At 53.8% G+C, this 12,634-nt stretch overlaps 2 protein-coding genes across 6 annotated transcripts in view; one reads left to right on the forward strand and one right to left on the reverse strand.

The window, feature by feature from the left end:
- The window catches only part of SARM1 (sterile alpha and TIR motif containing 1), a 28,101-nt gene extending 20,068 nt beyond the window's left edge, over positions 1-8,033 (reverse strand). For all 4 annotated transcript variants that reach the window (XM_063628752.1, XM_055258160.2, XM_055258161.2 and 1 more), the window contains exon 1: positions 7,250-8,033. In XM_063628752.1, coding sequence (XP_063484822.1) covers positions 7,250-7,719 — 470 coding nt within the window. In that variant the 5' untranslated portion in view covers positions 7,720-8,033. The remainder of the gene's footprint in view (positions 1-7,249) is intronic.
- VTN (vitronectin) lies at positions 6,572-12,398 on the forward strand. Of its 2 annotated transcripts, none has more exons than XM_055258163.2 (9): positions 6,572-6,740; positions 9,407-9,537; positions 9,628-9,747; positions 9,823-10,167; positions 10,246-10,385; positions 10,645-10,801; positions 11,001-11,153; positions 11,611-11,955; positions 12,193-12,398. In XM_055258163.2, the coding sequence occupies exons 2-9, from the start codon at positions 9,474-9,476 to the stop codon at positions 12,303-12,305; spliced, it is 1,437 nt and encodes a 478-aa protein (XP_055114138.1). In that variant the 5' UTR covers positions 6,572-6,740; positions 9,407-9,473; the 3' UTR covers positions 12,306-12,398. The 2 variants fall into 2 exon arrangements, with proteins under 2 accessions (XP_055114138.1, XP_055114137.1); XM_055258162.2 differs by lacking the exon at positions 6,572-6,740 and adding an exon at positions 8,593-8,650.
- Positions 12,399-12,634: the final 236 nt, after the last annotated feature.

A 12,634-nucleotide genomic window follows, 5' to 3' on the forward strand; every position in this document is an offset into this window, starting at 1 on the left:
TGGTGAAACCCTGTCCCTACTAAAAATACAAAAAATTAGCTGGGTGTGGTGGCGGGTGCCTGTAGTCCCAGCTACTCAGGAGGCTGAGGCAGGAGAATGGCGTGAGCCCAGGAGGCGGAGCTTGCAGTGAGCCGAGATGGCGCCACTGCACTCCAGCCTGGGTGACAGAGTGAGACTCTATCTCAAAAAAAAAAAAAAAAAAAAGATCTAAATGGAGAAAATTACCCTTTCCTAGAGTTTCTTCACCTAAATCATTTTGTTTTATTTCAAAGGCCATTCCCACTTTCCTTTGTCCCTGACCACTCTCCACACACATATCTTGAATAAAATGTTCACTGGCAGAAAACAAACAAACAGAAAACCAGCTACCACATTACACCTGTTAGATGGGCAAAATCAGAAGCTGAACAATACAGGCAACCTCTCCCAAAGAGATTGTCATATAGATAGACAAGAGCACTTAGACAAGGATGTTCGCTGCAGTGTCATTTGTAGTGTGAGGAAGTTGGAGGCAATCAGTATCAAGCTTGGGAAGAGTCAGGTAACATGGGCAGGTGCCTACTCTGTAGGATTTGGGGGGAGGTCCAAGTGACTGAGCAGGTGGTAACACAGCAACATGAACCTGGACAAGATAGCCTGGGCAACGTAGCAAAACCCTGTCTCTACAAAATCAAAAAATTAGCCATGTATGGTGGCACAGGCCTGTAGTCCCAGCTACCTGAGAGGCTGAGGCAGGATGATAGTTTGAGCCCAGTAGGTTGAGGCTACAGCGAGTTGTGACTAGGCCACTGCACTCCAGCCTGAGCATCAGAGTGAGACCCTGTCTCAAAACAAACAAACAAACAAACAAACAAAAACCCAACAAAACCCAACACTGAGTGGGAAAAAGTAAGAAATAGAATGTGCTATGTGACACAGCACTATTTATATACATTAAAAATACATGCACACAAAACCAGGAATAAAGATTTAAAGATTTTAGCAGAACACAGATAGAAAGATACACATTAGATATATTGAATGGTTCCCTATGGAGTTAGGGCAAGAGAATAGTGTGGGCATTAGTCAGGAGGAGAAGGAGAGATTGCACTTCAGGCACAGGTGTATGCAAAGAGTTGGAGGTGTTGGAGAGCTGGTGCGCTTGGGGAGCTGCCCACACTTCCATGGCTGAGGCAGAAGATTCAAGGGGAGAGTGTGAAAAGAGATCGGACCTGGGGGCCTTTTGAGGCACCTCAAGGCATTTGTATTTTATCTTGATGTCAAAGAGAAGCCACTGAAAACTATCAGGGAGGGGAGTGGCCTGGCCATACTTGGGTTTTAGAAAAGTCACTCTGGCTGTGGTGGAGAGGACAGATCCAACAGAGAGAACTTGGAGGCCCGCTGAGCAGGTGGGAGAGTTGCCACATCCTGGGAGAGGTTCAGGCTTCCTGCCTTACTGACCTCCACAAATGATGTCTTCCAGGCCGGGCGCGGTGGCTCACGCTTGTAATCCCAGCACTTTGGGAGGCCGAGGCGGGCGGATCACGAGGTCAGGAGATCGAGACCACGGTGAAACCCCGTCTCTACTAAAAAATACAAAAAATTAGCCGGGCGTGGTGGCGGGCGCCTGTAGTCCCAGCTACTTGGAGAGGCTGAGGCAGGAGAATGGCGTGAACCCGGGAGGCGGAGCTTGCAGTGAGCCGAGATTGCGCCACTGCACTCCAGCCTGGGCGACAGAGCGAGACTCCGTCTCAAAAAAAAAAAAAAAACGATGTCTTCCACAGATGGCCGGGTGCGGTGGCTCATGCCTGTAATCCCAGCACTTTGAGAGGCTGAGGCAGGAGGATCACTTGAGGTCAGGAGTTCGAGACCAGCCTGGCCAACATGGTGAAACCCCGTCTCTACTAAAATTACAAAAATTAGCCAGGTGTAGTGGTGTGCGCTTGTAATCCCAGCTACTCAGGAGGCTGAGGCAGGAGAATCACTTGAACCCAGGAGGCAGAGGTTGCAGTGAGCCGAGGTTATACCACTGCTTTCCAGCCTGGGTGACATAGTGAGACTCCGTCTAAAAAAAAAAAAAGGTGATGTCCTCCACAGGTGACATTATTGCCAAAGAGGTAGAGGCCCAGCCAGGAGTGGAGTCCTTGCCCAAAGGGCACCACAGTGACCATAGTGCATGTGATTTTGTGTCCGCTGCAGAACCTAGCTGAGTCTGGAACATGCCATAAGCTCACAGCTCACTGCAGCCTTGGCCACCTAGGTTAAATTCATCCTCCCAACTCAGCCACCTGAGTAGCTGGGACTACAGGCATGTACCACCATGTCTGGTTAATTTTTTTGTTTTGTTTTGTTTTACTTTGTAGAGCCAAGATCCCATTATATTGCCAGGCTGGTCTCAAACTCCTGGGCTCAAGCAATCATCCCACTTCGGCCTCCCAAAGCGCTGGGAATACAGGCGTGAACCACCTCGCCTGGCCCAGTTATTCCTTTTACCAATGAGAAAACCAAAACTCAGAGAGGTTACATGACATGCCCAGAGTCACACAGCTTCTGAGAGGCACAGCTGAGATTTGAACCCAGATCTGCCTGTCTCCAGAGTTCAAGATCCTTCACTTTCACTTTGCGTTTCTAGACATCTGACTACATAAATGCCTAGAATATAAAAGCCAGGATGTGCTTAAGAAATATCTAATGTGGCCAGGCATGGTATCTCACGCCTGTAATCCCAACACTTTGGGAGGCCGAGGTGGGCAGATCACTTGAGGTCAGGAGTTCGAGATCAGCCTGGCCAACATGGTGAAACTCCATCTCTATTAAAAATGCAAAAACTAACTGGGCGTGGTAGCAGGTGCCTGTAATCCCAGCTACTCAGGAGGCTGAGGCATGAGAATCACTTGAGCCTGGGAGGCAGAGGTTGCAGTGAGCCAAGATCGTGCCACTGCACTCCAGCCTGGGCGATAGAGGGAGAATCCATCGCAAAAAATGAAAAATAAAATAAAATAAGAAAATTATGTAATCTGGCTGAATGCAGTGGCTCATGTCTGTAATTCCAGTACTTTGGGAGGCCAAGGCAGTAGGATTGCTTGAGTCCAGGAGTTTGAGACCAGCCTGGGCAACACAGAAAGACCCCGTCTCTACAAAAAACAAAAACAAAAAAAAAGAAAGAAAGAAATTATCTAATCCAACACCCTCATTTTCTTTTTCTTTTCTTTCTTTTTTTTTTTGACAGGATCTCACTCTGTCACCCAGGCTGGAGTGCAGTGGCACAATCTCAGCTCGCTGCAACCTCCACCTCCTGGGTGCAACTGATTCTCATGTCTGAGCCTCCCAAGTAGCTGGGATTACAGGCATGTACCACCACGCCTGGTTCATTTTTTTTTTTATTTTTCATTTTTAGTAGAGACAGAGTTTTACCATGTTGGCCAGGTGGTCTCGAACTCCTGACCTCAAACGATTCGCCTGCCTTGGCTTCCCAAAGTGCTGAGATTACAGGCGTGAGCCACCGCGCCTGGCCAGCCAACACTCTCATTTTCAGAGGACTTACCTGAGGCCCAGTGAAGGGAAGGACTTGCTCAGGAACGTATCAGTTCAGAGCCAGTACTTTATTTTGAGTCTCCTGATGCCCCAGCCCTCACTTTTCCCTATGCACCTGGCACCTTTACAGAGTGGAACTGTGCTGCACTCTTGTGATAACTACTCACCCAGCTCCCAGTTCTTCTGTGGTCTGAGAGGCTGTGGGTCTGGTGAAATGGGCACATATTTTAGAATTACACAGGTCTGGATTCAAATCCCAGCTCCAAAGGAGGGGAAGATTGTATATATATTGCAAACATGTCTATATAATATACATGCAAATGCCTGTATATGCAGAGACTCTCTCTAGAAGGATATACAAGAAACTTGTTATAGTGGTTTATCTCCAGAGACGGGGTCTGGTTGAGAAGAACTTTAAAAAATTTTTAAATTTAATTTTAAAAAATTGAGACAGGGCTCTCACTATGCTGCTCAGGCTGGTCTCAATCAAACTCCTGGGCTCAAGTAATCCTTCTGCCTCAGCCTCCTAAAGTTCTGAGATTACAGGCATGAGCCACCACGCCTGGCTGAGGATAACTTTTAACTGTATACCTTTTGTGTGCTTTTCCACTTTTTTGAATTTATGTGCAATGGCTTTCGTGATTTTTTTTTTTTTTTTAGACGGAGTCTCGCTCTTGCCCAGGCTGGAGTGCAGTGGCACGATCTCGGCTCACTGCAACCTCCACCTCCCTGGTTCAAGCAATTCCCCTGCCTCAGCCTCCGGAGTAGCTGGGATTACAGGCGCACGTCATCACGCCCGGCTAATTTTTTTGTATTTTTAGTAGAAACGCGGTTTCACCATGTTGGCCAGAGTGGTCTCGAACTCCTGACCTCAGGCAATCTGCCCGCCTAGGCCTCCCAAAGTGCTGGGATTACAGGCATGAGACACTGCTCCTGGCCGCCTTTCTGTGATTTTAAAAACCTGTCTCCTCCATTTATTCATTGAATATTTCTGGGAAAGCCATTTAACTACTCTGAGGATAGCTTCATTAAGATCCCCTGAAGGGGGTGGCCTGTGAATATAGAGGGCTAGCAGTCATACATGGCCCTCACTGGGTGTTGTGGGGCCAGATTTGAAGAGCCATATTCTGTTGGACTTCTGGTGGTTGGAAGTCAGGAAAACTGTGACCTAGGCTCCTTGACAATGGGTGCAATAGCATCCTGAGAAGAAGAAAGCAAGAGGGAAGTGGCAAAAAGGGGTAGGCAAACTGATGGAATAAGGTTTTGTTTTTTTTTTTTTTTTTGGTCTGGCTCTGTCGCTGAGGCTGGAAAGCAGTGGCATGATCTCAGCTCATTGTGACCTCCGCCTTCTGGGCTGAAGCCATCCTCCCACCTCAGCCTCCTGAGTAGCTGGGACTGCAGGTGCATGCCATCATGCTTGGCTAATCTGTGTATTTTTTGTAGAGATGGGTTTTCGCCATGTTGCCCAGGCTGGTCTTGAACTCCTGGTCTCAAGTGATCCACCCACCTCAGCTTCCCAAAGTGCTGGGATTATAGGCATGAGCTACCATGCTTGCCCAGAAGAGCCTTCTTTGAGATGAGGCAGTGGGGGCTTGGTTGGTGAAGGAGAAAAAAGTTTCATAAACAAATTCGCAGTGTGTCACTCCCCTTCTCTTCTTTCCAGCCCCATTCTCATGCAGTCTACAAGGGGTGCAGGGACCCTCCCCTTCTTTTTTCTTTTGAGATGGAGTCTCACTCTGTTGCCAAGGCTGGAGTGCAGTGGCGCGATCTTGGCTCACTGCAGCCTCTGCCTGCCGACTTCCAGCAATTCTCCTGCCTCAGCCTCCAGAGTAGCTGGGGTTACAGGCGCACACCACGGACCACCACCATGCCTGGCTAATTTTTGTGTTTCACTTGACCTCAGGTGATCTGCCTGCCTTGGCCTCCCAAAGTGCTAGGATTACAGACAGTGCCTTTTTTTTTTTTTCTTTTTGAGACGAGTCTTGCTCTGTCACCCAGCATGGGGTGAAGTGCAATGGCACAATCTCGGCTCCCTGCAACCTCCGCCTCCCGGGTTCTATGCGATTCTTCTGCCTCAGTCTCCCCAGTAGCTGGGATTACAGTTGCCCGCCACCATGCCCAGCTAATTTTTGTATTTTTTTAGTAGAGACAGGGTTTCACCATGTTGGTCAGGCTGGTCTCGAACTCCTGACCTCAGGTGATCCACCCGCCTGGGCCTCCCATAGTGCTGGGATTACAGGCGTGAGCCACGGGCCTGGCAGGGACCCTGCCTTGGAAGTATTGTGATAGCAACCACGCACGTTGTGCTCTGTCCTTGGTCCTGAAGAGATCAGCGTAATGTTTCTTGGGACCAGGGACACTGGTTAGTGACTCCTCTCTCGGTAACTGAACCAGGTGAGAATTGTCATTTTTAACCTTGAGGTATAGCAGTACTGTTTGCATCTTGCAGCCCTCCTCTCCTGTGTGAGTGCTGGCTGTACTCACTCTCCAGGGATTGTAGTTATAGCTACCCGACTCCACATAGCAAGCCTGCAGGGCACACCTACCAGCCTTGACCCCACCACACCCAGTGAGCACATATTTTGTTTGCTACCCTTTCCAAATTCATGGCCTATCCCCATCATGGCAATGGATGTCAGATGGGAGGTTAATGGCTTGCCAAATAAGCAGAACCCTATCTTGGTCTCCCAACCTAAATTGCTTAATACATGCATTTTTGAGAGTTGTATCTTTCCACCAATCACAAGGTAATTTCTTTCTTTCTGAAAATGGCAAGGAAAACACCCCCAACCCACTCTCTTTACACTTGTGAGAGCTGCATGAGCTGAAAGTGACTCTTCCAAAAACTCTCCTAAGCTTGAGAAGCTGGAGACTTCAGCATGAGACTGGAGTGTGACAGCTTGGTCTGCTCTGGCATCAGAAGGGAGGGAAAGTGAGTCCTTGGAGGTCTTCATACTCCAGGAGAGCTCCCAAGAGACATGCAAGAGTGGCAACCAGGCCTCTGTTTGACCCTGTTGCGGCATCTTGGTGCTAAGTGGGGTGAAGGGAGAGAACACACACTCTGCCTGGTCCCCGCCGGGTTCTGCAACCCGGTGTCCTCTTCCCCCACCCATGCCTCCCAGCAAACTGTTTCCCATCAGCAGCTGCAGAATGAGGTCATGTCTGGCCTGTTACAAGAACCAGAATGAAGGATGGAGCAGAAGTTGGATTGGGGCGGCAAGAAGGGAGTAAGCAGCCTCAGGCCAGCACGCCTTACAGCCTGGGGAGGAGGGAAAGGAGAGGTCTCCCTCCCTCTTTTCTGAGCATTGTGTTTCCCTTCTTCTCCCATTGGGAGGGGGATGGGATGATGGCGAGAGAAGGTGTCATAGAAGGGAACCTAAGCCGGTGGGAAGGAGAGCTGTGGGCTTGGGGGGCGGGGGAGAGGGAGAATTGGCAACAGGATGCCATCTCCATCCATAGAGCCAGGGACGGACTCCTGTCCTGTAACTCCATTCCTCACCCCACTAGCCCTGGGAGCAAATCTTAGTTCACTGTGACCCACTGAGCAAGTCACTAAACTTTCCCAAGCCTCAGCTTCCTTATCTGTGAAACAGACAGGCTGATCCCTAACAGAGATGTAGTGCAGGCAGGCAGAGAGGTGAGGGAGGCAAAGGCACGGCGCGAGGCACACAGGAACGCAGGCGCTTGACTGTCCATACCACGCGGCGCTCTCCCAACCCCGGCCTGGCGCGCTCACCGGTTCTCAGCCACCAGGATCTGCTCCAGCAGGCGCGCGGCCTGCACACGCGTCTCCAACTCCGGCGCCTGCAGCAGCCGCAACAGCAGGTCGAGGCCGCCGTCCAGGCGGATGGCGTCGCACAGACACTGGGCTACCTCGCGGCCCACGGCCGGCAGCAGCCAGGCCTCCTCCACCAGTTGGAAGACCTCGGCCAGGCCGGCGCCCACGGACCGCGCGCCGCCCGCCTGCTTCAGCGCGGACAAGGCCTGCTGCAGCTCCGGCAGCGCGCGCTCCAGGGCGTCCTGCACCTCGGTGCCTGCCCCCGGCGACACTTCGCGGGGCCCGCGGCCGCCCGCAGCCCACCATGGGCCCGTGCCACCGCCCCCATCCGGCCCAGGCACCGCCAGCCGCTCGGCGCCCGGCCGTGGGCCCGACATGGCGAAGAAGCGACACAGCTTGTAGGCGGAGAGGAGCAGCGTCAGGACCATGGGCGCGGGGCCGCGGGGGACATCCCCGGCCTGGAGGCTGGGGCTGCGAGGAGAGACCCTGGTTTTGGGAAAAGAGGGACCCGAGAGGGGTCGGGGAAAGAAGATGGAGGGGGAGGAACGGAGAGAAGGGTACCAGGCAAGGGTGCCGGTCAGAAGTTTGGGGGAGGAGTGTCGGCAGGATCGGGGGAGCGGTTGGCAAAGGTGATGCAGACCCAGATGCAAGGAGTGGGCGAAAGGAGAGAGCGAGGAGGCGAGGGATGGCTCCGGACGCCGGAGGGTAGAGGAGGCGGCGGCTGGAACAAAGCGTGGCCTGGGCAGGGGCTCGGCTGAGCTGGGAGATGCTCGGCAGCAGCCACGCCCCGGAGCCACAGCGGTCCCGGGGCCGACGCCCCGCCTCTGGGTCGCGCGGGGCTCCTCCAGCCTCCTGCGCAGCCCCACCCCCAAGCCGTCCCCAGCCACGCCCACGCCCCTGGCCAGCGTTCCCTAGCCCCTCAGTCAGTCGCAGCCGCCTCCCCCTGCGCTGGACTTGGAGGAAGGGGGTGGAGAATGAGAGGACGGTCTCCGTTCTCCGCCCCGCCTCCCCGCCCCGCGTGACACCTGTACGTGGGAGCAACACCGCTGGGTGCCCCTTCCCTACTAAGTGGTTAAAACAATCATCATAACTCTTAAGGCCCTTTTATGGCTGTTTCTCAGCGAAACCTCACAACATGCCTATGGGGTGGGAATTGATGTTCCATTCCACAGCTGACTCCACTGAAGCCCATGAGGAAGAGATTGGGCAAAATCACAGTCCCCTCTGATTACAGAACAGAAAAAGTCAGCTAAAATCTCAGGATCACTTTTTTCAGGTGATGGGAGGATTTCAGAAGTTCTGTGGACACCTGAAATTGGGCACAAAATCAGGTGTTTCATGCCAGTGGGCATTTTCCAGGTAAAGGGATCATATTTCTCTTGAGAGTCTAAAAGTGTGTTGAACAAGCCCACTCTTTACAGATGGGGAGACTGAGGCTGGGGACAGGGAGTGGCCCGCTCAGAAAAGACTCAAATTAAATCCAGTCCGGTGGGTTGATATTTACCCAAATTTCCAGCCTGGGGAGATTGATGCACCCAAGAGAAGAACCCAGAAATGAAACTTTGTTCTTTTATGCTAAAAAATAAAATTCCCCAGAGTGCTTACAATCTCTCCTCCCACTCCCTTTTTCCTGCTCTAAATAAATAATGGAGAATGAGCACCCAGCCAGGGATATGTCTGATCAAACAATCATGGATCAATAGCCATGTTTGGAGAAGGAATTTGTGGCTGCTCCAGCTACTGGGCATTTTGTCTGTTCCAGTTCATGTAATCTCCCAACACCCCATGAGGCGAGGCTTTGTTAATCCTATTTTACTGAAAAGAACTAAGACTCAGAGAGATAAAGCTGTTGCCCAATGAGCCTTCTTTCTGTCCTCCAGACCCACGGTGCTAATTCCCCTTCCGATGACCTAACGATTCTGAGCTTGGCAAAGGTCTTATCTCCCAGCTCTCCCAGGTCCAGTGTTCCAGGAATGTGACCTTTGCTGCAGCAGCTGCTGGAGGGGGCAGAGGGGATGGGCTGGAGGTTGAGCAAACAGAGCAGCAGAAAAGGCAGTTCCTCTTCTCCAGTCCCCTCCCTCCCTCCCTGTCTCTGCCTCTCCCCCCCTTCCTCAGGCATCAGAGCGGAGACTTCAGGGAGATCAGAGCCCAGCTTGCCAGGCACTGAGCTAGAAGCCCTGCCATGGCACCCCTGAGACCCCTTCTCATACTGGCCCTGCTGGCATGGGTTGCTCTGGCTGACCAAGGTACAGGGGGGTGTTGGCCATCTGGGTCAATGTAGGGAGGGCAAGGGTGGTCCGAGCTTGGTGGCACCAACTGACACCCCTTTCTTATAGAGTCATGCAAGGGCCGCTGCACTGAGGGCTTCGACGCCAACAAGAAGTGCCAGTGTGACGAGCTCTGCTCTTACTACCAGAGCTGCTGCACAGACTATGTGGCCGAGTGCAAGCCCCAAGGTGTGTTCAGAGCCCAGGTGGGTGGGCTGGGGTGCCCCCTGCAGCTGGAGACTCACTACCATCCACTCTCTGCAGTGACTCGGGGGGATGTGTTCACTATGCCGGAGGATGAGTACGCGGTCTATGATGATGGTGAGGAGAAAAACAATGCCACCGTCCACGAACAGCTGGGGGGCCCCTCCCTGACCTCTGACCTCCAGGCCCAGCCCGAAGGGAATCCTGAGCAGGCACCTGTTCTGAACCCTGAAGAAGAGGCCCCTGCGCCTGAGGTGGGCACCTCTAAGCCTGAGTGGATGGACCCAAGGCCTGAGACCCTTCATCCAGGGAGCGCTCAGCCCGCAGCACAGGAGGAGCTGTGCAGTGGGAAGCCCTTCGACGCCTTCACCGACCTCAAGAACGGTTCCCTCTTTGCCTTCCGAGGTGAATCCAGGACAGGTATTGGGGATGGGGGTCTGCCCCAGGAGCGTCCCCGCTCTCACACCGCCTCTTCCACTCTAGGGCAGTACTGCTACGAACTGGATGAAAAGGCAGTGAGGCCTGGGTACCCCAAGCTTATCCAAGATGTCTGGGGCATTGAGGGCCCCATCGATGCTGCCTTCACCCGCATCAACTGTCAGGGGAAGACCTACCTCTTCAAGGTGCCAGGGGCTGTGGGCCAGGGTAGAAAGCATCTAGGGAGGGTTTGAGAGCTATGCTCCCAGGGACAGGGTGGACAGGGAGGCTGGACCTGGGGCCCTGCAGGACCTGGTGGGGGCTCTGTGAGCACAGGGCAGCCCCAAGACTCCAGGTCCTGGGCGGTGAACCTGGACCTGGGAACGGCTGCCTTAGGGCAAGGAACTCTGCCTCTGTGCCCAGCCAGCGGCCTCCATAACCCTTTTCACTTTCCCCACCTCTTAGGGTAGTCAGTACTGGCGCTTTGAGGATGGTATCCTGGACCCTGATTACCCCCGAAATATCTCTGACGGCTTCGATGGCATCCCGGACAACGTGGATGCAGCCTTGGCCCTCCCTGCCCATAGCTACAGTGGCCGGGAGCGGGTCTACTTCTTCAAGGGTACTCAGGGGGTGGGTGGGAGACTGAGCAGGCAGTGGAGCAGTCTTGGATTCCTTTCACACTTCACTGGGGACAGGCCTCAGCATGTGCCCATCCCCGACCCCCACCTCATGCTGGGAGATCCTAACTTCAACAGCCTCTGGGATCTCCAGTCTCGCCCTGGCCCAGCCCTCCTAATGCCCACCACCCCACTCCTCAGGGAAACAGTACTGGGAGTACCAGTTCCAGCACCAGCCCAGTCAGGAGGAGTGTGAAGGCAGCTCCCTGTCGGCTGTGTTTGAACACTTTGCCATCATGCAGCGGGACAGCTGGGAGGACATCTTCGAGCTTCTCTTCTGGGGCAGAACCTCTGGTATGGAGAGAGGGCAAGTCTTGCTTCTCCCTCAAAAGGGCTGAAACCCCTTGGTATTGGCAGAGCCAGGCTGGCTGCAGGGGGCTGTGGTTGTGGAGCTATCGATCAAAGTCTGTTTGCTTAGGCCAGACTTTGCTTTTGTTGACCTTTTGGGGGAAGCTCGACTACCTGGACCCCACACCTTGGACTTTGCCTAGCACAGCCGAGAGCACAGCCAGCAGAGGGAGGGGCTATGGCTGAGGAGTTTAGGGGGCCTGGGGAGGTGGGGTCGAGACACCAGTGATATGGTGGAGGAAGCACAGGGGGAAGGGAATTGGACTGAGAGTCAAAGGCCTGGCTCTGCCATTCGCTACTGTGTGTCTTTGGGCAAGGTGCAGCAGATGAACTCTAATGGCCCTACTGGAGGGGGCAAGATTCGGACCCCCAAGACCTCTCATTCACCCCTTCCCTGCCACAGCTGGTACGAGACAGCCCCAGTTCATTAGCCGGGACTGGCACGGTGTGCCAGGGCAAGTGGATGCAGCCATGGCTGGCCACATCTACATCTCAGGCATGGCACCCCGCCCCTCCTTGGCCAAGAAGCAAAAGTTTAGGCGTCGCAACCGCAAAGGCTACCGTTCACACCGAGGCCACAGCCGTGGCCGTGACCAGAACTCCCGCCGGCCATCCCGCGCCACGTGGCTGTCCTTGTTCTCCAGTGAGGAGAGCAACTTGGGAGCCAACAACTATGATGACTACAGGATGGACTGGCTTGTGCCTGCCACCTGTGAACCCATCCAGAGTGTCTTCTTCTTCTCTGGAGGTAGGAGCCCCTGCCACCCCTGAAGCTGGTCTAGCTTGGGTTTTCCTTGCTGTCCCTGGTGCACAAGGGCTGAAAACAGCCTGCAGGTAGTGACCACAGAAAGCCAGGCCAGAAGTCCTTAGCTGCATCGTGGATGTTCAGTCTCCCTTCTGGGACAGACTCTAGACTTTCTTCTCAAGGGAAGAGTGGGCAGGGCCAGGCTGGGCCTCACGCATCCTCTGCTTTCCTCTCTTCCAGACAAGTACTACCGAGTCAACCTTCGCACACGGCGAGTGGACACTGTGGACCCTCCCTACCCACGCTCCATCGCTCAATACTGGCTGGGCTGCCCAGCTCCTGGCCATCTGTAGGAGTCAGAGCCCCCATGGCTGGGCCCTCTGTAGCTCCCTCCTCCAATCTCCTTCCCCCAGCCCAATAAAGGTCCCTTAGCCCTGAGTTTAAAACTATTGTCCTGACTGGGGTGGACACATCCCTGCCTGGGTAAAGGAGAGGAAGCTAGACTGTCAGAATGGGTTGGTGAGGGGGACAGAGAAGGGCCTCGCCGTGTCCAACCCATGTTGGGCTCAGGACCTCTGTGAACCGAAGTTTGGGGCTGGGGAAAGCCTCCTGAGAGCTACCCTTCTCGTGAACTAAGCAGCCCCCAGCAACCCCCCAGCAGCTAAGCAGGCACTTGAACCCC

This window comes from Symphalangus syndactylus, chromosome 20, assembly GCF_028878055.3.
Source record: "Symphalangus syndactylus isolate Jambi chromosome 20, NHGRI_mSymSyn1-v2.1_pri, whole genome shotgun sequence".
NCBI classification, from domain to species: Eukaryota; Metazoa; Chordata; class Mammalia; order Primates; family Hylobatidae; genus Symphalangus; species Symphalangus syndactylus.